The following is a 24539-nucleotide window of genomic DNA, read 5'->3' as shown; positions in this document are numbered from 1 at the left end:
AAAAGAAGAAAAAATAAATAAATTAAAATAATGTTAATCTTATTATATATCCTTGTTATCGGAAAATGCATCAAACTGGCAAATTAAAAAAATGATACACACTAAAAAATAAATATGTATAATATTGAGCATGAAAAAAGTCGAAGAAAATGCTAGCATATAAGGTATTTCATATGGAGATTTTCATTTTTTTTATATATCGGGCCATTCGTTATATTAATTTGTTTCATATTCCCTTATTTGTTTTCCCATATCCAACGCCTCAACGAGAAATCATAATATATAGCGTTTAACTCAAATTCTTAAAAATGTGCATCGGAACTATTGTTAGATTCTATGGATAGCAAATCACTTGGGTCTATTTTATTGTTGTATTTCTTTTTTAATGGCTGATATTTCATGTTTTTAGTTAAAGATATAATGTTGTCAAATAATTCTTTTTTTTTATTCTTCACTTTATTTCTGATGGAATTAGTATCTAACCTATTTCTCATAGAGATATTACCCATCTTGTTTGCGTTAGAATTATCTAGTTTTTTTTTTACAATTTCATTTTCTCCTTTATTTTTTGACGATATACTATCAACCTTATTCAAATTATTGTCTAATTCATCATTCAATGTATTTTGAGAAACAGCAGTGTCTCCTTTTTTATTATCAGTTTCATTATTATTGTAACTTTCTATAGATAAGTTTGGATTGAATATATTTTTTGAAACCATTTTAACGTCAACTTTTTTGAAAACTTTCGTATCATTATCAACATAAACCTTTGTTTTTGATCTTGAAAGCATTTTTTTAGAATTGGGTTCCAAATTTTTATTTTTCTTATTATCTAATCCATGAAGACTTTTTTGTGTGCATATAACTTTTTTTTTGTTTAAGAAAATTTTATATGGTTGCTTTGTAGGATTTAATTTGGATAATGTTTTTTTTCTTTTTAACGACATAGTGTTTTGTTTTTTAAATTGTGTTTCAATCATAGATTTTTGTTTATTCAAAATGCTTTTTTTTTTTTGAAATAAATTATAATTTTTTGGTGGAAAACTTATAGTACCACCTCTTTTTACTTTAAGTGATTTGGTTCTAGAAATAGCTAACTTTGATCTTCCATAATTAAGCTCTTTTTTATCGCCCTTCTTTTTTATTGTAGTATTATCTTTTTCAATAAAAGATTTTCTATGCTTTGCCATTTTTTTTGACGAAGAATGAGAATATTTATTATAATTTTCATTCATCAAAGATATATCCTCATTGTTATTGTGCCCTACTTTACCCTTTTTTATTGTTATGACACCTTTTTTGGGGAGTTCATTTTTAGAATTATTAAATTTACAAGCCCTACCATAATATTCCACATTTTCATTTATTTCATTTTCTTGAATATCATGTGAAATTTTTTGTATTGGTTTTTCTTTTAAACTTTCTTTTGATACTGTTTTTTTTTTTAAACTATTCATAACACTGTATTTATTTAAAATGTTTTCATCTTCACATATTTTTACCTGTTTTGTAGAGTATTTTGAGTTTCCCCCCTGCTTTAAATTATTCTTTGTACTCGTTTCTTTAGTATTTGGTGTCTTTATTTGTTCTGAACTAAAATTTTCATTCGTATCATCATCTATATTGTCCCGATTTTTTTTTATTATTTCACATTCTTTACTTTTTTTATTCTTGACTTTTTCGTCATTAATTTGATGTATTTTTTCACTATCATTATGCTTGCCTATGTATTTTTCATTTATACTTTTTTGAGTATCATTTTGTTGTTTTGCATTTCTGTTTTCTGGTGTATATGGAAAAGAATACCTTTCCAAATTGGAAGTGTCTGTGTTAAAATATTTTTCATTTGGGCTATATTTATTGTGCTCATTGCTATTGAAATGAACATTATTGTACTTTATAATTTCTTTCCTATAATCTATTTCGATTTCTTCCTTTGGGAGTGTATATCCATTTTCATTATTACTAGGATAATACTTCAATTTGTAGTCATGATCACAAATTTCAAATAGGTTGTCATTTTTTTTGACAGTACGTTCGTCATGTGCATCTAGAAATTTTTTTTGATCTTTGCTTTCTTTACATTCCCCTAAATATATTGTTTCCAAGTTATTTGAGAGTAATTTTTCATGATTATTAATTTCAAGTGGTATCATGTCATCGCTTTCCATTGAAAATTTTGTAATAGATATTTCATCAAATGTATCAAAGCAACTTTCTTTATTAACATATGTATGAGTATTGGAAATGTTTTCATCGTATGAATTTGAAACTAAAAGTATGGAATTATTTTCGAAACTTTTCTTTGATGTTTGGGCGTTTTGATCTTTTTTATTTTCATTTTTTTTATTCCTGTTACTTTTTTTGCATTTACATTTGGAACATATTTGATATTCTACACCCACGGGAACACCGTATGGGTACGATACAAATGGATTACATTGCTTATTTAATTTTTGTTGTGACATAATAACTGGTGAATATACAGAATTCTTCATAGTCGTATTGGATTTGTAACTCTGATAATATTCCTTAATATAAGGACCAATATGCTCTTGCTTAAAATACGGGTCATAAAAAAATGGTTTGGCTATTATATCATTAACAAATGCATAGTCTTCTTGTTGTCTGTACAACTCGTCGGTATTTATGTTTTTATAGGCTGGAATGCAACTTGTTTCCTCCATTTAAAAAAATATCAATAAAATATGTTTTAAATCGAAGGTATATTAGTTAAAATGAATCATAGAACACGAATATGAAACTGAAAATTTTAAAATAATGTTTTTTTTTTATAATAATTATCAAAAATTGTTTGAGGATGTTAATATGCATATATATTATATGTGTGCACTGTATTATGATATCAACGATGGTGAAGGAGTACAACAAGATTAAAAATTTAACCCAAATTAAATAAATGGAAAAAGAGAAGAAACAAATAATAAAATTAACATAAAACAATCATAAATAGAGAATATGTTTCGGTGATTATATATCATATCGAATATATTCGCTTTTTTAAAATATGCACATTAAAAGTTTTAAATAGTAAAAATATATATATAAGGTGTTACTTAATGTTATAGAAATAAAGATTAATTAAATTAAAAAAAATACAAATAATAAATTTTTTAATAAAATAAATATATAGCCTATTTCTTAAACAATTTTGCGTCTTTTTTTTGCATTAATATTTTTTTTTGGTGGTAAATTATATTATTTGTGTGCAAGTAGCTAAAATAAATGATATAGAGAGAAAAAAAAAATTATTCTAGCATAACAACCTTACATGTTAATATTTTTTTCACTTTATATTGTTACATCTAGCTTTTATAAAAAAAATATATACATTTTTGCATTAATAATACATTAATTTTTTAATATAACTTTTTTGTATATAATATATTAATATTTTTAGATAGCCATACATCCTATTTCCATATTTTTTTTTTGGTAACCCATAACATCGACTTGTGTCATAGAATATCCATTTAAATCGAATAATATCCTGAATATTTTTTATAGAAAAAAAATGTAAAATATGTGAAGAGTGTAAAAAGAAGCGAAATAGATACATTATCTAAGCAGCAGCTAGCTTTGTAGAAAAGTGATATGTTATTTCTATTAATATGTATTAAAATATTATGATTTTATTTTATTATTTTTTTGTATGAATTTTATTAAAGGGGAATGAGGATAATAAAACATACATATAATAGCGTATATACAATCTCCAAATATAATTTTGTTTTAAATAATACAATTCAAAGTATTTTTCTGAAAAATATAAAAAATGTAAATACTGTTCGAAAGGGCAAGCAATTTTATGGAACAGGTATTTCGCAAAAAAAGGATGATGCAATAAGTTGTAAATATAATAAGGGTAATATTAAAACCAAATTAGCAAACAAAGATTCCTCAAACAATTATAAAGACATTAAGGTTATAGAAAATGAAAATGAGGGAGAAGAAGCAGCTGAAGAAATAAACAGTAATGATATTATTGCAGTAGATTTTGAAGGGACGAATTTAGGGCGATATGGTAAAATATGTTTAATGCAAATATATACTGAAATTGAAAAGAAAGATAAAGTGTTTGAGAAATATTATATATTCGATTTATTAAACAAGTCTGTTATAAACAGTGTAAAAAAGATAATTGAAAATAAAAAAACATTGAAAGTGATTCATGATTGTAGAGAAGACAGTTCTGCTTTATATAACCAGTTAGATATAAAGTTTGAAAATGTTTATGATACGTTAAGAGCACATATGCTTTTATTGGAAAAAAAAAAAGAAAATGATATATATCAAATAAGTTTTTTAAACCTCTTACACGATTATTTAGGATTTAAAGATGATTGCTTAAATAATATAAAAAAAGAAATGTATAAAAATGAAAGAATATGGGAAATAAGACCATTAAGTAAAATTTCCATTATTTATGCTTTAAAAAATGTTAAATATTTACTACCTATTTACAAAATATTTGACAAATTAATATCTAAGAAAGAAGTATTGGAAAAATCAAAAGATTTTGTAAATTACTGTTTTCTTAATTCTCGTTATAAATTGCCTGTGGATTTAGCAAAAAGAGGAAATATAATAGAAGCCATGCTAGTAAGTAAATCTATATTAAATTGTGTTTTTAAATTGAATAGTACAAGAAAAGGAATAGCCTGCACACCGTCATCGGTTGCACAATTTAATAATGTAAAAGTAGGGGACGTCGTAATGTGTGTAGTCAGTAATAAATCGATAGATCAAAAAATTTTGTATCTATGCAAGCATGATGATGTATATGATTATTGGAATTTAAAAGAAAGACCTAGGGGTAAGTTCAAGCCGTCAATTCATGAGAATATTGTGGATCCTATGATTGAATTTTGTGACAATGAAAATTCACCCTAAAGTTTTGTGACGAATATATGATAATTGAACAAAATTGGACAAAATAATAAAGAAAATTTATGATTATTTTAGGCTTTTTGTTCAGTTTACAACGTACTATGTATATATAATTAAAGGTTTTTTTTCAACGATATATGTGTAGATTCGTGTATGCTTTTTTGTTTTTTTTGTCATATATATATTTAGCAAATATTTTATAATATAATGAAAGCATTAATGCATTTAATAAAAAGAATTATATAAATAATATAATTAAATGCATATTTGAATGCTTTTGAATATTATATATTATTTATTTGAGTTAATTGGATAATTAACTTAATGTTTAAATTATTTTTTATGTATCTCTTAAAATGTCCTAGATGAACATTATGAAGAATGGGGTTTATATTTTTTGTACTTTTTAAAATGTTTTATGTAAATTTTAATAAATAATAAAATCATGAAAAAATATGTGGATCATCACTATTTTACTTTATCGGGTTCAGAAGTAGTTTCTAATGGTAATGGCAAATTTTATCTCTATGTATTTCTTTCTATATATAAAATGTGTATTACGAATATACACGCGTTTTTAGAAGCAATCTCATAATAATATTTATATATTATAAGATAACTTCGAATGATATATTTTGTAAACATTAAAATAATTGTAGTAAGGTATTATTGGAACTTTTTTAAGTATAGGAAAAAAAGATACTCTTCATGTGCGATTTAAGCATGTGCAGATGCTATAATTAAATTTGATCTCGATATAGGATAAAAAAATATTAAAATATTATAGCAAATTTTAAATATAATGAATTAAAGTTTTTATATCTTTAATGTTTTTTTCGCTTTTTTTCTTTTTTTTTACGATTTAATGTAATAAGGATACAAAACATAAAACTAATTTTTATAGATTTTATGCATATAAAAAGGTGTATAGATTATCAAAAGAGCGTAAGTATGCATTTTAAGTTTTATTTTAAGCTACAGTATTTTATATATAAAGGAGTAGAAAAAAGGAAAGCATTATATTTTATCAATGGTAATGCATATATAATTCAGCATTTTAATTGAAATTACATATGAAATAATTTTTTAATTATGATTATAGTCAAATTATAGTTAATTAGAAGTAATAATTATATATAAGGAACTTTGAGAATACGAAGAAAAAAAAACATGTTTGAAGCTAAATCATATAAATGGGTAATGATCTTTCATTTAAAAATACATTTAATTTATTTGTGTATATTATGAACTGTTGAATATTTATGTATTTTTATTATTTTTTGATATATGAAAATTGTCCTATTATATTTTTTGTAAATATTTATAGTTTAACACATTACACATGGCTAATGTGTAAAAGGTGTGTGTAAATGTGTATGTACATAATGCATTTTTTTCCTATATTTTAAAAGATCTTAATTTTTTTTTTTTTTATTGATTGTATAGTATTTCGAAAATGGATGTGAAATTGTTCCCTTGAAAAAGCCCTATGATAAGAAAAATGATTATTCTTTGACTCTATTAGATATTCAAGCGGATTTTTCTGATTTTTTAGCTGAAGAAAAAAATATTATAAGCAGTGATAAATTGGCGAAAGAAGAGGAAAGCGGGTTTAATTTGCAGAAAAATCAATTTATTCAAAAAGAAACTAAAAAAAAAAGTACAATAGAAAGAGAAAAATATGTATACGAAATAGACTATTTATGGGCTTATATGGAATGGCATTATAGTTTTCAAGATGAAATAAAAGTTCAAAAAAATTTAATTAAGGATATAAATAAATTAAAAAAAGTACCTAAGCTATTTGTTTCGGCACATATAATTGATGGGGTAATTAATGAAATGCCTAAAAATGAAAATATATGCATATTAAAATATACTACTTATCCAAATTTTTATAAAAAATATAATAATGAATTAGATATATTAAGTAAGAAAAGTAATAATAGTATTTATAATGTGTGCAATTATATTTATGAGGTTTGTGATATTGCAGACAAATCATTAACATTTGCTAATAGTCCTATAATTAACACTACTGTAAAAAATGTTTTAAGTATAACAAAAAGTGGAAAAAAAAGAGAAGATTTCAATGAGGAAAACGAAAAGGAACATATAGAAGAAGATGAAATATGGCAAATATATTTATCAAAAACATTAAAAAATATAAATGATCAATGGCTATTAATTTGTGTTAATGATGAATTAAAAAATATTATTAACAATTCAGGTGATATTTATTTTAAAATGTTTAATAAATATATAAAAGAATATAATGAGTTTATAACAAATCATAATTATAGTCTTACATCAAATGATAAAGGAGAATCAGGAAATAGCAACAATTCTACTCATATGTCTAATTCCAATATGTTTAAAAATGAATATAAAAATAATTTTTTCGAATTAAATAGTCATAATAATAATTTAAATTTAGAAAAAATTAAAAAATATAAAATAAATTTAATTTTTTCAGAAAATAAAGATATAAATCACATTATATACAAATTATGCACAAATTTAGGAAGATTTAATGATGTTGTATTATGTACTACGAATAAAACTTATAACATATTAATGAATGATGTGGATGGAACATTAGCAATTTGTCTTAAGTCTTTTTTTTCAAAATATTATATTAATAGTGATATAGAAAACAAATTATATTCTCAAGAAATGGAAAATGGAATGCGTAATTTAAAAAAAGATAATTCGATACCATTTAATGATGATTTAATAAAAACATTGTCTATTATGGGTTTATCTAAGGAGAAAATAATATTAAGTGAAAAAGCAACAATTTTTAACAATATAGAATTATTTTTTTCATATTATTTGCTTGTACATAGTGAAGCATTATGTGGACAAAGTGAAGGATGCAAGTTGATTAAAGAGGGTTTGAGTTATTCCGAAAAAGAAACAAATGAAATTGATGATGGGGTAATTTATATAAGCAAAAAAGGTATTTTTGAGAATCTACAATTTTCGAACGAAGAAATATGTAGCTATTTAATGCATATGCAAAAATATAGCAAAAACAATATGATATATATTAAAAATAAAGGTTTTCGATATATAAAAAGTGAAATAATTTATGAGTTTCTAATTAAAATGATGGAATTAATAAGCATTAATGATAATTTATATGAATATCAATATATTGAAAATCCTAATAAAATTAGTAGGAGGAATAATAATGGAGAAATTTTTGATAAATATCGATATGATTTATATAAAGGATTAAAAAAAAGACATGGAATAACATTTTTAAATATTATGAAATTAGTATATGATAATATTGATGATTTTAATTTTTTAAGTACAAATAAAATTGGATTAGAAAAGTATATAATATTACAATTATGTTGGAAATGTTTTGATATTGAAAATATTCATTTTGAATATTTTAATATATATTATAATTATTATTTTTTTTATGAATATCTAAATAAAGGTAGTAACGAATTAACATTTGAAAATATGCTTGAAAATTATTTTGCCTTTTTAAATAACGATAAATATATTGATGAGACAGTCATATTTTTAAATTTATTTAAATTGCATAATATAATGTCATTAAATATTATAAGGAGGAGTGGTAAAGTTACTATTCATTCAGAAAAGTTATTTACTTTTGACATGGATATGTTTACTTATATAAAATATGTTGATGATAATTTTCAAAATTTTAATTCCAATTTAATGGATAAAATTATACAGTCATTTATAAAGAATTATCAATTTTTTTTAGATTATGGCTATGATAGAGAATGTATAAAAAAAAATGTTTCGAATGTTTTTGAAGGTGAAAATTATAACAAAAATTTAAAAGAAACGAATGAAAAAGACAATTTTGTTGATGAAGGAACGGAAAATACTATTTATAAAAATAGGGTTTTATTTAGAAATAATATAATATTAAATGTGAATAATATTAATCATATATGCAATGATAATTTTATGTTTGAATATTTTGTTGTTGTCAAATATTTTTACAGCGAAAATAGTTTTTCTCTGCTCGAAAAAAAAATTAAAAAAACTGTTAATATGTTGAAAGGCACTTATAATGCTGGTCAAGGAGGGGAAAATGTGGATCGACATGAAAATTATGAACTTTCTGAAAAATTCGAAAATTTTAATTCATCACGCCTTGATAACCTCGCAGATTATGATATACAGAAAAAATACAATTCAAATTATTCCAAAAATATGAAATATAATTATTGTTTAAATTATAAAATTTTCAAATATCAAACAAATTCATTTCCTCACATAAGATTGAATAACAACTACAATGATTTGTTAGTTTCTGTATATACACCTCTTTCTTTACATTGTTCTATATTTCGAGAAAATGTAATTTATAATAAAAAAAAAAACAGCTTTCAATTAATACCACCATTTTTACTAAAAAATAATTTAAGAAGTTGTTTGACAGTTTTGTTTGCTCTGAAAAATTCTTACTATTCTCAAGAATTTTATCCATTTCTAAACCCCTTGCTGAATAATAAGGTAATTTATATTTTTTTTAAATAACTTGGTATTCGCTATATATAATGGAATATTTGCATATAGTGTGTATTATATTCACAAAATTTACATGGTCATATTTTTTATAGGATATGATTGGAACTATAGCTGTTCCTCCTTTAAGACATTGTAGAACGAAACTTATGGAAAAAGAAAATACAAAAAATGTCGAATTATTTGAAACGGAAAATATAATTTTATCAACATTAAATAATACCATAAAGCAATGTTCGAGCCATGTACCTAGTAATAAGAAGATTACTGAAAAGTTGTGGAAATTGTACAATTGTAATTTACCTATTAATAATTTTAATTTATAATTTAATGATATTATTTTATTTCATTTCATTTTTTCCGTTGTCTTTTCTTGTTTATGGCATCTCATGGTGTACTACATACCGTTTGGTTTGTCCACGTTGAGTAGTTCGTTATTTTACTTCATTTTATTTCGTCTATATGTGACTATTTTTTTACCTATTAAATTCGCTAAACATTCCGACTTTTGTATATTTTAACGCGTTAACTTAGTAGTATCCCATAAATTTTTAATTTTTTAACGTCATCTCATAAGAAATAAATTAAGGCGAATTATAGTGAGAATTTTAATGTTATTTTATAAAGCTATATAATTTACAATATTAGCGTTATGTTGTGGCTAGAATATAATTTTATTTTATATTTCAAAAAAGGTGGATCTAGGATGTTAATTTGTTATTCCAAGGGATGGTAACAAATGATTTATGATTATAAATTTTTTTTTTGATCAGATTGAGTAATAATAAGATGAGTAGATTGAGAATTTTTAATATTTTTTTTATTTTTTTTTAAAAAATAATCAAAATTTTCCAAATAATTATGATCATATATATGTTTAATATTGTCAGGTAATTCATAATTTTGTAATTTTTTTCGTCCTTCTTTAATATGATCAGATGTCGGAATAACATAATCTTCAATGTTTTTAGAATATAATTTACTATTTTGTAAAATATATTGTGGATATATTAATTCTCGTATTTTTCTACTTAACAATTTAATACCTAATCCAAATTTTGCTGATGTTCCAATTACTTCAATATCTGGAAAAATATGTTTTAAACGGATATATAACGAATCTAGATTAAGTAAAGTATTTTTATGTAACATATCACATTTTGTTGCTACTACTAATTCTTTTTTTTTTAAATAGTCAGGATTAAATAGAAATAATTCATTTCGAAGCATTTTTATTTGTTTTATTGTATCGTTGTAATATTCTTTTAAATTTTCATCATCTATGCAATGGGGATCAATTTTGTCACTCTTATTTTGGTTTTCTCCATTTTTCAGGCTTTTCAAATAATAATCTTCAATATTTTGGTCGTCAACATTTTTTAGTTTATCATTAGAAACGTCTACCACATATATAATTAGTTTGCTTCTATAAATATGTCTGAGAATACGTTTTCCTCGTGCTTTATCTTTATGGGCATTATAAAATAAATATGGTGTATCTAATAATGTAATTTGAACTCCATCAATATAATTAATATTCGAAACATGTGGTATAGTAGTTGTATATATATCACTATTTATATTTCCATAATATTTACTCAAACTACTGCAAAGAGATGTTTTTCCACTATTTTCAATACCAATAAAAGCTACATCATTTATTAATCGTAATTCTAATTCTAATAATATTTTTTCACTAAGTTCAGGCAACCTAAAATCATGTTTTTTAAAAAGTGAATAAGAGATACCTCCTTTACCTCCTCTAGCTACTAATAATTCTTCATTTTCATTTAAAAATTGATACCAAAAAACACTTTTATATATTTTTCTATTATTTTGATTTTTTTTTTGACAATAAATTCTTTTTCTTACTATAGTACCTACAGGAACAAAAATAATTTTATCTTTTCCATCTTTTCCTCGACTATTTTCTTTAAAATCTTCTCCATCATTTGCTTTTATTTTTTGTTCAATTTTTATTAAATCATAAATACTTTTTTTACTTTTCAATATAACATTACCTCCATGTCCACCATATCCTTCTCCTTTTAATTTTTTACTTCTTTGTTTTTTATAATTTGGGTTACCACCTTTTCCTGATTTTGCTGTAATCCACAAAAAATCGCAAAATCGTTTTTCATTTCGAAGCATAATATGATCATCTGTGTGAGTTAAAATTTCCATTAATGCTTCACTTTTTAATATTTCATCATCTATGTTTTTTTTTATTGGGCTACTTGTTGATTGATCTTTGATGTTATAAATATTGCCAATTTGTTTATCATCATGTTGAATAGTTTTTATAAAATTTGATTTATATTCAGAACAGTTTTCATAATTTTTAAGATTTCCAACTTTGTAATGAATAGTTTGTGTATCTGGATGTTCCACACATTTTGAAGGTTGTGTGTTGTCATTTTTTTGAGGATATGAATTAATAATATTAAAATTTGAGAATTTCAAAAAGTTATTTTTTTCAAAATTTTGATCATATTTCAATATTGGATTGTTAAAATAATTGTTATCATATATTTTATATGATTCTTTTTTTGCTTCATTGTTTATATTTTGTTGTGATAAAATTGGAGGTATATTATTTTGGTCTTCTGTTAGATTTCTCTGGTTGATCTCTACTTGTTCTTTTTGATTTTTGTTTTTTTTTGTTTTCACATGTATAAATATTTTATTATCTTTTTCAATATAATTACACTCGTTGTTTGCATATACATCATCATTATCTTCTTCTTTCACATCCATTAATTTGGTAGTTATTTTATTTTTTTTTTTTTTTGATTTGCATATTTCTTCATTTGTATTTTGGAGCGTAGTGAATGTTAGTTTTTTAATATTTAATATATGATTTATAAAATTACATTTTTGAGAAATATTTAAACTTGAAAATTGTTTGTTTTTTATGATTTGGTTAATCTGATTCTCTTTGGAAAATTGTAAGAAATTGTTTATCCTTTTTTGAGCACATTTTGATAAATTTATAAAAAGCATAATATATGTCAGCAGGTAGATTTGGGGGGGGATATTGTTTACAAAGAAAATATATTTCTATTTTTTTTATCTTCTTTTTTTTGCCATATCACAAAAAAAAAATAAATCACCATAAATTAACAATACATATTAAACAAAACGAAATATTAAAAAAATATTTTTTATAGAGCATTGTTTTGACCGTTGTGCGCAAAGTAGAGATATTTTGTATTACAAATTATATTTTTTTTACATAAAATAAATTGTGGTATTATTTTCATGATGATATAAAAAATGAAAATATATTAAATGAATAATTATGCATATATATAATACGCATGTGTGGTAATAAAATTATGATAGGCATTATTGGAGGGTAGTTTTGTTATTTTTTTTTTTTTTTTTTCGATTTTTAAAAATGACTAGCTTTAAAATTGGTATAATATATATACACATTTTTTATAAAGTTTAAAATGAAAAAAAACTAATTCAAAAACTAATAAAAAAATAGTAATACCGAATCATCATCATTATTATTATATTAATAATTGCCAAATTTTTGTATTATATAAATATTATGAAGAATATATTGCTATGGTTAAAAAATAAATGTCTTTTCAATTTATTACATCCTTGAATGTAGACAATAACGTATATGCACATAATAAATGATATGAATGAACATTTTCGGTAAAATAAGTGGATAAACAAAGCATATATATAGCGCTATAAATAATGTGAATAGTGAAGAATATACAAACTTAATCGTTCAATTTAGGCATTAAAAATGTATTAAACATATATTAAAAGGTGTATACAAATGTACCTTTCCATTTTTCATATTTATTACTTCATATTGTTTTTTCCTTATAAACTATTAACAAAATGTTTATATTTTGTAGAAAAAACATAACCAGTCAAAAGGCCAAGTCTTAAAAAGGAGGATCCTAATGAACTAATAATCGCAACATTTCGCATTGAATTAAATGGTTTCAATACATCTGAAATGTTAATAAATGATAAAACAACAAACCACCCATTTAAATATATATTTGAAAAAATAAGGATACATTGAAAAATAAAATTATCAAAAATCGGTATTTTCTTCAAAGGAACCATTAGACATAGTATTGATAAAATAGTTCTTGCTAAAGAATAAATTAATACTTTTTTTTGTGGGAATAGAAATATTTTTAATAATGGAAATGATTGCGCACATGTAGGAAATATTCTACTTATACAATCTGCTATTTGAACCATTCCTATTAATATATATCTTTCGTCAACATTATTAGTCCACATTTCTGGGCAAACAACTGGGAAAACTAAAATTTTTAAAAATATATTATAAAAAGAGCAAAATAAAAATATAGACCCTTTTTTAAATAAAAACATTTGACTTTTTCCTTGATTTATATATTCTTTTCTTTTTATATTTATTAAATTTATAAATCTGAGTAGTATATTTTTGTCTTGTATATTTATTGTGTCAATATTATTATGTTTTTTTGAAGATTTCAATGTATCCGTTGGCGCTGAAGTTGAGTTTCCACTTATTTCAGTATTTAAATTATTTTTAGAAAATGTATTGAAGCCATCTACTGAGTCTTCTTTTTTTTTTTGAAAATTTATATGTTCTACATTAGGCACGGAATTTGTTTCGTTTTTTTCGTTTGATTCAGCATTTACATTAATAGTAAAATATTTTGGGGGGTCATTTTGAGGTGATGTATTATTGTTGTTAGTATATGAAAGTTGCTCAAGTTGTAATTGTGTTGCTGTTTGTATTTTTTTCTGATCATGATAAATTTTAAACTTTTTTTTAAATGAATCTGATTTTTTTAATATAGTATAGCAAACAAAAGAAACAAGTATAAATATAGAATTAATAGAAGATGTAATAAATATTGAGGTCATTAATTTGTGCGTATCTTTATCTATTTGAATCACAAAATAAAAAAAAATTGTTGTGATAATAAAAGAATATATTCCAGTTAATCCATAAGATAAACAAATAACTTTAGAACTATTAACAGCAATAGTAGAAAAAGAAAAAATCATCGTTTTCATCATAGAGCATGTTGCACCAATCGATACGATAAGCATATAAAATAAAAGAGTATTTTTATAATAATATTTAACAACTAATGGATATAATAATTGTAAAATAAATGATAAAACAAAGCATGCGTCATATATACGCGTCTTAACTTCTATAAATAAAGAAATAAATAATGAAACTAAAACTAAAACTAAAAAATATATAAAAAATGTAAAAGAAACTATTATATCTTTATTCAATAATGCATGTATATGTGGTGTTGTATTCAAAACACAGTTATATAAAAGGACAGATGACATTCCCATTAAACATAAGGTTATATTTGCAAATAAATTATTATCATCATTTTCATTTTTCTTTATAGTATCATCTTCAAGTTCATTTCTTAATTCGATTATTTTTTCGTCTCTTTCATTTGGAAATATGCTCGTGCAATTTTCCCAATCTTCGTTTTTTGAAGCATCATTCATGATTTCCGAACGAAAAAAAAATATATATATTATAAAAGGCTTTTTTATATTTTGTTTTCTATATATATATTTATTTATTGAAAGAGAAAAATATTCTGGTACTATTAAATATGTTTCCGAATTTTTGTTTATATGAAATCAACAAAAATTGAATAGTTAATCTGGCAATTTTTTGTTTTTATTTTGTAATTTAGATAATGTGGTAAATACTTGTTGGATACATTAATTAGGTTCACATACACATTATTCATATATTAAATAACACTATTTTCATATATGATTTAAAAACAAATATAAGAATCAAATTATAGTTTTTCCCGATTTTGCATGTAAATAGCATTATATATACATATTTATAGTCTATATTTTTTGAAATTTAATATATTCCATAATACCCATTTTCTAAATTTTTATTAAAAAAAAGGATTATATTTTTAAATATATTTTCTACATATAGGGGTATTCCTGCGCCCCAAAATACGATGTTCTTTTTTATATAAGCCCTGCTTAAATAACTATACATACATGCTAGTATATATTTATATACTTTTAAAAGAATTATAATTAATTTTGGATAATCAATTGGAGATTCTCTTATTCCCAATAAAATAAACTTTATGGAAAATATGATTTTTATTTTTCAGTATAATCTATTTGAAATATTAAGAAATTATTATGTATTTTTTGTAAAAATATTATACCGTTTAGTATATTTTTGCAGCCATTTTCATTTTTGAATGAATGCATAACTCGTAAAAATACAAGTTATTTGGTCAATTGTCAAATTGAAAAAAAGAGAAGGATAAAATACGGGGTATCAAAAAAAGTGAAAAAAAAATATATAGCTTCATTTGAGTTATATATATATGCATACACATGTGTGTAAATAATGATAAAGAGATATTTAAAGGTATATCCTTCAATATATTTTACAAAGCATGTATATAGCGCGCCCCAAGTAAGTTCAAATGGGGAAGTTGTAAAAAAAGATTATGTATTTAACCAATATGGGAAAGAAGGGATTTATTTAAACAATAAATTAAAAAAAGGGAATGATAAGAATGCAATAAAAAGAATATATTATTTTAAATTGTGGAATGCGTTAACTCAATATAATTTTACTTTGTTTGAAAATATTATACAGCAATTTTTGAATGAAGGGCATATGTATGATGAAGTTATTTATTCTATTATTGTCCATTCTTTTGTAATGAATCATAGGAAAAAAGTTGAAAATGTAAGAAAAAAAAGTATTAATATAAAAATAAACGAAATGTAGAATTATGCAATTACCATATTTTTTTATCTCTTTTTATGGTGAATATGATGTGATTCTCCAAAATTTGTATCAATACATTTGTATATATATTATATATCGTTTTGTTTGTATATACAAAAATATTAATTTGTGGATATATGTATGGATTCAGTTTGAATAGTATTGTTTTGGTAGATATATTTAACTATGTATGCTCTATCCATTTTTAGGCATATTTAGTAATCGAGGAAATGAAAAGGTGCTATATGCATCCAGCTATTATTAAAATAAATGAAAGAATGATAAATTCATATTTAGAACTCGAAATGATTTTTTGTGAGCCTTCAAAAAGTTTATGGATGAATGTATGTAGATTAACTTGGGAAGTTTCGATAAAATTAAATAGAGAAAGAAAAAGAAAATTAAAAGAAAAATTAAATTCATTACCACCAAATGAAGTTTTAAAATTAACTAAAGATGATCTAAAACTTATGTTAAAAAAAGAATATGAATATAGCTTAGCAAATATGATAGATACAATATCATTGGATAACGAGACCCCATATGAGCATATGCTGATTGAGGAATCAGAAGTTTATAATGGAAAAAAAAATGAAGAAGAAAATAAACAATCTTTATCACTATTGGGGAATGATATGATAATAGTTGACAACAAAAATGAAAATAGTAGTATCTATGTAGATATCAAATCGAACTATATAGATGATAAAATAAAACAAGATGAAACAGATATTTCTATGTTTTTGAAAAATGACTTGCATCATATTCAAAATATATGTGATTGGAACGACGATTGGAGTGGAGTAGATGACAACGAAAAAGAAGAGGATGAACATCAAGAATCGTATGAAAACGACGAAGATTTTGATATCCAACTTTTAAAAAAATATTATAATCGCAAATCATAGGAATAAGCTATTTATAGTTCATATTGACATGCAATATAATGAATTTTTTCTTTTTTAATTCTCTAAAAATTTTATATTGGTCTTATGGGTATAACATGCATACATTTATATGCGCCTAATCCTTTAGGTGAATAAATAATGGGATATTTCATATGCATGAATATACTCATTTCTTATTTTGTTTTAGTTGTGTCTATTTTTAAGAATTTCCCTGATAATTTCCCACTCTTCTTATATTTTCTTCACATTTATTTGTTTATTATTATTTTTATTATTATTTTTATTATTATTTTTATTTTTATTCTTATTCTATTTTTACGAAATAAATTATTTTTAATTTTTACATTTAAAAATTTTGTTCACTTTGTATTATATATTTTTTTTAAATAAATACATTGAAAGGAAGCTTTGCAGTTTAAAATTTTTTTTTGTTTTACACTTAATATAAACCTTGGAAAAAATAAAATATAATGAAAATTTTTAATATAAAAAATAATTTTAAATGTTATAGCTTGACCAATCTGCTATTTTATGCTGATAAAAAGAGTGAAGAAAAAAATAACATAATTCTCACAATTTTTTAAAGTAAATAAAAAAAGCATACATGCATAGCTGCGTATGTAATTTTTTTGAATGACTTTTGAACAATTTACAAAAAAGATTGAATATTATTTTTTTATTTCATTTTTATGTTGAATAATCGGATAATATTAAAAAAAAAAAAAACGAACAATTTTCAAAACATTTTTACTTGATATAAAGATAAAAACAAGGGAAAAATAGTCTGTTTAATTGATATAATTTTGATATATAAGGAAATAAAAAAGTAGCAACTTTTGGATGCATTTTCATACGCATTCTACACAATTATACTTATGTGAAGTGATGAAATACAATAACATTGATAAATAAATAAAAAAATATAATAAAAAATTCAGTAAAACAAAGATATAAATAGCTAGATGCAGTATAGTAACCAAATAAGTGAAAGAAGAAAGAAAATCCACAACTAAATATATATATAAATTCGAGATAAAAAATGATAAACTTTTCAAATACATTAATAATTTTAAATAACGATGTGCCATGTGAACTACTGAAGAAAAAATACTCCGAATTGTTGATACCAACAATAGGTATATTAGATTTCAAAAAGAAAAAAATATATAAAAAATATAATAACATATTTTTATATAGTTACCAGAATTATTCGTTTTTATTGGATTTGAACGACAACATTTTACTAAAAATTCAAAAATATTTAAATAAAAATGGAATATTGGATATAAATCTGTACTTAAATGACAAAAGCAATAATAATAGCGGAACTAGTAAAAAAGACCATTCCAAAATTGAAGATATTAACAAAATTTTAAAAAGACTCAGAAAAGAATGCTTATATAATGGCTATATTAATATTTCAGCTGAACAAACAATGAGTGAAAATGGGATAGTAATAAATGTATGTTGGCATGGAGCATCAAATATATGAGTACATATATGTGTAAAAACATAAAAAGTGATATTAAATTGTAACTTATTTTTTCATATTTTTTTTAGATAAAAGCCGAAAATCCAGATTTCAACAAAAGCGATGATGACAATAATTTAGTTTCTAGTGATGAAGAAATATATGAAAAATGTGAGGATAAAAAAAAAGTTGTAAATAGAGTTTGTGATAATTGTACATGCGGAAAAAAAGAGAAGGCGATGAATTTGGAAAAAATAAAAATAAATGATAATGAGGTAGAATATAATACCGAAAATGTAGTTTCGTCCTGTGGAAATGTAAGAAGAAAAAACAAATAACAACAAAAATTATAATAATTAGCACAAATACTTATCATGTGCTTATTTATATATATATTCACTTATTTATTTAATTATATGCTACCATATTTAATGTGATGTAATACATAGAATAACACTTTGTTAATTTAATTTATTTTTACCAAATATAGTGCTACTTAGGTGATGCCTTTAGATGTGGATCATGTCCTTATAAAGGTTTATTTTTATAAAATTATTATATACATAAATATTTTTTAAGTATATAATTTTTATGTTTTGGTATAAAAAAATATTATTATGGTTAGTTGCATAAATATGTACACATTTCGAATATTTTTTTTTAAATGAGCAGGTCTTCCCGCATTTCAACCCGGAGAGAATGTAAAACTGAATTTGAATGTATGCTAAAATAAAAAATGACAAAAAAATTTAACCATTTTTCTGTCCATTTATACAATATCACTACTATGTTTCCTTAAATTTTATAACAGTATTCTACATATTTTCGTTATTATAATTACAATTTTATTTTATTTTGTTGTATTTTTATTTATTAGAATGAACAGAACTGAAGACAAATCCTTACCTCCCCCCTTACTCATATTAACAAATAATTTTAAAGTGATAAATGAGGAACTAGCTTTTTACTCCCCCTTTTTGTTTGTATATTTTATCATTAGTATATTACCATTTTTATGTGTTTTGGCTTTTATTTTATTTTATTTTAATTTCATTTATTTTTTTGTACAAAAATATAAAACGATGTACTTTTTTATTTGAATAACATATTAAACATGAATTTATTATAAAAATTATAATTTCGAATTTTTTCTTTGCTTTCTTTTTTTTTCAACTATATAATATTTCATTGGTGATAACATAATTGTATTTTATATTAATTCTTTCAATTATTTATTTAGTATATTTTTATGCGATTTGATTTATTCTATTTAATAGCATTTAATAACAAATTTAGTTTTGTGATTTCAAGAAAATTATACAATATTTACTTTATCTTTTTATCCCTCGGAAATATATGCATATACATATTTTTTTCAAATTTATAATAAATTTTTATATTAAACATTTATTTTATTATTTTTAAAATAATTTTATTATCTTTTTTTGTATTGATTTTTTCATACACATAAAGATATATGTTGCTTTAATAGAAAGCTCGAATTAAAAAAATGTGTTATTTTGAATAGACTTATAATTTTTGCAAGAATAGTAAATATAAATATATGTAGCTAGAATAAGATATATTATATATATATACGCGTATATTATATTTTTTTATTGAATATGCGAAGACTATAAATAAAAAATGTTTCATAAAAAATCAGCATTTATATAAATTTGATGGAGAGAATACAGAAAACATAATATATAAGATATGATCATTTTTAAATAGTAAAATTATTATACATTTGCGTATACTTTGGTAATATTAAAAGGGAGGAAATGAAAAAAAACTGAAATGAATATAAGTAGTATAAAAGAATATTATATATATTGATCATATTATTATATATCTTATGAAAAATATACAATTTACCCGAAATTTTCTACACATGAGATGGCCTTAATTTGAATTAATCATTATATAGGTCTATGTTCGAAAATGATGGATATGTGTAATAGTTGCAATAATATGACGTATAACAGTATAAATAAACAAAATGGGGTTAACTTGAATAAAAAAAACTGTACTATAATAACATTTTGTATTTTTTTCATATTTTTTTTATCAACAATAAACAATTTATTCAAATATATACACATAAAAACATCTAGGTATATTTTAACTTATTCAAATATTTTGTATCTTATATCATTTCTTTCGTTAAACAAGCAGGTATTTGTATATATATTAACTAATGGCAATTTTTTATATGTATAATTTATGTATTGGATATAAATATGAAATATGTTGTTATTTTTTTTAAATATTTTATGCGTATATATATGGACATATTTTTGAAGAATGGGCAAAATAAGGAGATGCTTTTTTTTATTCCCTTTTTCATAGGTTGAATCGTTAATAGGATTGGACGATGGTATTTTGCCGATAAATGAATATATAAATGATTTAAAAAAAATATTAAAAAGGATAGATTTTTTTTTTGTGCGTCGTTTGGTATATTGTGTGTATAAGTTTTGGGAATATGCCATAAGAAATAGGATAAAAGTAAGCTACTTGAAAATATAGTAACAAATATTACTTAAATAATTTCACATAATTTATCAATTTTTTTGTGTCAAAAATCATCTTTAAATCAGGTGAAGACATTTTGTAAAGTTGGAATATTATTATCAATTTTAAATTTTTTAATTCAAAAAAATGTACAGAATGACTTTATAAGGATTTTTTGTTCGTTTTATTTGTTTCCTTTGTTATTTATTTTACACATATCATTCAAAATTGTTATGCGCGATTTTATGGTTTTCCAATGGTAAGTAAAATTAATAAAATAATATTATAAAATATTGCAAAATGTTGTAGACAATTTATATATGCCTTTGTATTTCGACACATCTTAAATCTATTATATATATTTTTTTATTTTTTATGCAGCGACTTGTTAATGAATGAGTTTGGATTTCTTTTGACATTTTTAAATTTATCTGACAGTTATTATTTAATATATTCAAACACTTTAATTATATGCCTTCTTCGATTAGTGTGTTTTAAGATTTTATTTAATTCAGGAGTTCATAAATTTGGTAAATGAAATGAATGATATAATTGAAAATATTATAATTGCTCTAATTACTACTTATTATTGGATATAATTTTTTTTTCTAAGTTTATAAAGATTCACAATGGTTAGACCTCAAGGGTTGTGAAAATCTTTTTTTATGCCAACCTCTCCCATCAATATTATCATGTAATTTTAAATAAATATATTAACGTGCATCTATATGTGTATTTTTATTTTCTTGCACAAATGTTTATTGATTTATATATTTAATGATGATGTTAAATAAAATAAATCCTTTAAAAATTTGTTTTGTTTGTACAGATATAGCTTATTGTAAAATTGATAAATCTCTTATTTGCTTTTTAATCATCATATCTGAAGTAAATTTAATTGTGTATTTTTTTACAATATATTTAAACTAAGTGTAGTAATTTTATTTAAATTTTTTTATCCTTATAATACATTTTAATTTTTTTCTGAAGATATTATTATCCTGGCTCATATTTTGCTCTTCCAAATTAAGAATATTATTTTACATAATTTTTATGAGTAAGCAGATGATAAATGGTTTAAAAATTGTAGAAATTTTGTAGTTGTACATGGTTCATAGACAAATTATATTTACTGTTATATTAACATCCTATTTATAATTCCATTTCCTTTATTTCATATTACAGATATTCATCTAAGTTGCCATATCATTTGCAATAACATATTTTTATTGTATATTTTCATAATTTTATTTTTTTCTTTGTTCGACGATTCGATAATAAATTTGTTTTCAACGTCTGGAAATATTCCTGGTTTATATAAAGTAATAGAATAAATCTTATAAAAAATATATTATAATTTTATAAGTGATATTATAATATTTATTCTTATTGGTATAATTTTGCATTATATGGTTATCTACATTTATGGCGAAATATTTTTCATTTTTTTTTTTTTGCAGAATAATGAGCTAGTCAACTTATCTATATATTTGATAGTTTGTTTGATTAACATTATTATTTCACTATTTTATTTAGTAATACAAATTTTTATAAATAAAAATATGCATGATCAGAGGGGATGAAATTTCCACACTCACTATTAATTTTATTCATTTGCTCATTTATTTACTCATTTTGCTATGCTTTCAGATTTTTGTCTTTATTAATTTTGTACCGTTCTTCGAGTAAATTAAAAAAAACATAAAAATAAATAAAAAAACATATATATTTTTAACATCGTTATAATGTTATATAATTTATTGTTACAACTTTTTCACATGCAGAAAATGGAATATTCTCGATTTTCAATGCTTTTACATTGTTTATAAATATTATTATTATCTTTGCCCTTTAAACGTTTGCAATTCTTATGGTAAGTGAAAAAATATGTGAAAACAATATATTATTTGTATTTTTTCCATGGTATTATATTATAGCATTATTTTGAAAAAATGTGTGTGTATGTTTTATTTAGTTTATTTTGTGTGAAAAAATTTATACTTTTTATAGCCATGTTAACATGTACGAATAAATGTCGACAAGAGATAATTATAGAAGAGTTACATAAAATAGGAAACGAATGCAAATGGCAATATGTTAATTTTGATTATAAACCTGGTAAGACAATTTGCTTTATTTCAGCATTTTTCCATATTTGTATAAATATATTCTATGAATAATGGACATGATATTCATTTTTTATTTTATTCTCCACATTTTTTCCATTCAGGAAATATAAACAAAATTGGGTCAATTTTGTGGTGGGGACATATACCAAGGTTGGAATGGAAATTGTATTATTTTACAAATTACACTGAATATAATAAAAAGGGTATATACCCAGTATATATATGCTCTTTTTTAAAAAAATTATATAATCGAGAAAAGGGAATGATATCTATGTTTAAAGTAAGTAACTTCACCCCTTTATCATCAAACATGTTTGAGTATGTATATTATACCTAAATGTATCTATAGATTGTCTTTATCTTTACACGTATATATTATATGTATATTTTTTAAGGAGAAAGATATACAAGGCGTCCCATTGATGATTAAATTAACTTCACATTACTATAAGATGAATATAAAAGGTTAGCATAATATATATTTTTTCTTAATTGATAATGGGCATATGATTATTATTGTTATAATTGTTTTATTTCTTTTGATATGATTTTATTTGTATTTATTTTGGTTTTAGGATGTAGAGAAATGGATAGTCCTATGAGCAATTTTCGCATGGAGGTAAAATTATTTTATAATTATAAAGAATAACAATTAGATATTTATGTATGAATACTTGAAGAATTTGAAAAAAAAATTATTAGTTACATAAAATGCATATATACATATATGAATAATGTTCATTTGCATTAGTCTTAAAATTTATATTTATATATTATTGGGATTTAAAAAAAATGAATAAAATAAATATTAGGAATATAATCAGTGGGAATGTGGGAAATATTGGAAAAGAAGGAAAGTTCGAGTTATAGAAACTTTAAAATACAGAGAAAATAAAACAAATTAAAAATTTAAACACTTGTATTTTTATTCACACACATAAGATAAATACATGGAATATGTATATATTATATGTGGTTGTTTATGTTTTTATATTTTTTATAACCTTTTAAATCTTATATTTTACATCAATTTAATAAATATAAATATTTTTTGTTTTTTTTATAAAAACCGCTTTTAATATTATGTTAATTTTTTATTATTTTGTGTTATTGTTATTATAAATTAAGGAAAACTTTATAAACTTGACAATATATATTAAGAAAATTCACCGTCAGATTATTTGTAAATTATGAAAAGTAAATATAACAAATGAACAATAAATATATTTTTTTAAGGCTTTTGTCATGCATATTATTTTGCATATAAAAAAAAATAGGATAAA

At 22.2% G+C, this 24539-nt stretch overlaps 8 protein-coding genes across 8 annotated transcripts; 5 read left to right on the top strand and 3 right to left on the bottom strand.

Moving 5' to 3' along the window:
- Positions 1–302: 302 nt before the first annotated feature.
- Positions 303–2690, bottom strand: PBANKA_0706600 (conserved Plasmodium protein, unknown function; the record flags this gene model as incomplete). The annotated part of the gene is made up of 1 exon (XM_034563969.1): positions 303–2690. The coding sequence occupies one exon, from the start codon at positions 2688–2690 to the stop codon at positions 303–305; it is 2388 nt and encodes a 795-aa protein (XP_034420812.1).
- A 1006-nt stretch (positions 2691–3696) lies between these two features.
- Positions 3697–4917, top strand: PBANKA_0706500 (exonuclease, putative; the record flags this gene model as incomplete). Its single annotated transcript, XM_034563968.1, has 1 exon — positions 3697–4917. One exon carries the CDS (start codon positions 3697–3699, stop codon positions 4915–4917), a length of 1221 nt encoding a protein of 406 aa, XP_034420811.1.
- Positions 4918–6084: 1167 nt separating this feature from the next.
- PBANKA_0706400 (conserved Plasmodium protein, unknown function) lies at positions 6085–9764 on the top strand (the record flags this gene model as incomplete). The annotated part of the gene is made up of 3 exons (XM_034563967.1): positions 6085–6111; positions 6361–9426; positions 9534–9764. The coding sequence occupies 3 exons, from the start codon at positions 6085–6087 to the stop codon at positions 9762–9764; spliced, it is 3324 nt and encodes a 1107-aa protein (XP_034420810.1).
- A 424-nt stretch (positions 9765–10188) lies between these two features.
- On the bottom strand, positions 10189–12441 carry PBANKA_0706300 (GTP-binding protein Obg2, putative; the record flags this gene model as incomplete). The annotated part of the gene is made up of 1 exon (XM_034563966.1): positions 10189–12441. The coding sequence occupies one exon, from the start codon at positions 12439–12441 to the stop codon at positions 10189–10191; it is 2253 nt and encodes a 750-aa protein (XP_034420809.1).
- An 846-nt stretch (positions 12442–13287) lies between these two features.
- On the bottom strand, positions 13288–14952 carry PBANKA_0706200 (nucleoside transporter 2, putative; the record flags this gene model as incomplete). Its single annotated transcript, XM_034563965.1, has 1 exon — positions 13288–14952. The coding sequence occupies one exon, from the start codon at positions 14950–14952 to the stop codon at positions 13288–13290; it is 1665 nt and encodes a 554-aa protein (XP_034420808.1).
- An 889-nt stretch (positions 14953–15841) lies between these two features.
- On the top strand, positions 15842–17139 carry PBANKA_0706100 (conserved protein, unknown function; the record flags this gene model as incomplete). The annotated part of the gene is made up of 2 exons (XM_034563963.1): positions 15842–16189; positions 16441–17139. 2 exons carry the CDS (start codon positions 15842–15844, stop codon positions 17137–17139), a joined length of 1047 nt encoding a protein of 348 aa, XP_034420807.1.
- Positions 17140–18178: 1039 nt separating this feature from the next.
- PBANKA_0706000 (Fe-S cluster assembly protein DRE2, putative) lies at positions 18179–19502 on the top strand (the record flags this gene model as incomplete). The annotated part of the gene is made up of 5 exons (XM_034563962.1): positions 18179–18601; positions 18700–18927; positions 19101–19146; positions 19283–19329; positions 19488–19502. 5 exons carry the CDS (start codon positions 18179–18181, stop codon positions 19500–19502), a joined length of 759 nt encoding a protein of 252 aa, XP_034420806.1.
- A 1052-nt stretch (positions 19503–20554) lies between these two features.
- Positions 20555–24161, top strand: PBANKA_0705900 (lipase maturation factor, putative; the record flags this gene model as incomplete). The annotated part of the gene is made up of 16 exons (XM_034563961.1): positions 20555–20788; positions 20963–21121; positions 21214–21386; positions 21509–21657; positions 21741–21821; positions 21957–22015; positions 22118–22184; positions 22313–22449; positions 22588–22662; positions 22778–22812; positions 22912–23000; positions 23138–23245; positions 23358–23536; positions 23652–23721; positions 23832–23875; positions 24069–24161. 16 exons carry the CDS (start codon positions 20555–20557, stop codon positions 24159–24161), a joined length of 1752 nt encoding a protein of 583 aa, XP_034420805.1.
- Between the last annotated feature and the right edge of the window lie 378 nt (positions 24162–24539).

Source organism: Plasmodium berghei, assembly GCF_900002375.2.
Source record: "Plasmodium berghei ANKA genome assembly, chromosome: 7".
In the NCBI taxonomy this organism is placed as follows: Eukaryota; Apicomplexa; class Aconoidasida; order Haemosporida; family Plasmodiidae; genus Plasmodium; species Plasmodium berghei.
Note: the sequence above shows the minus strand (reverse complement) of the source record. Positions and strands in the feature narration are given on the sequence as shown.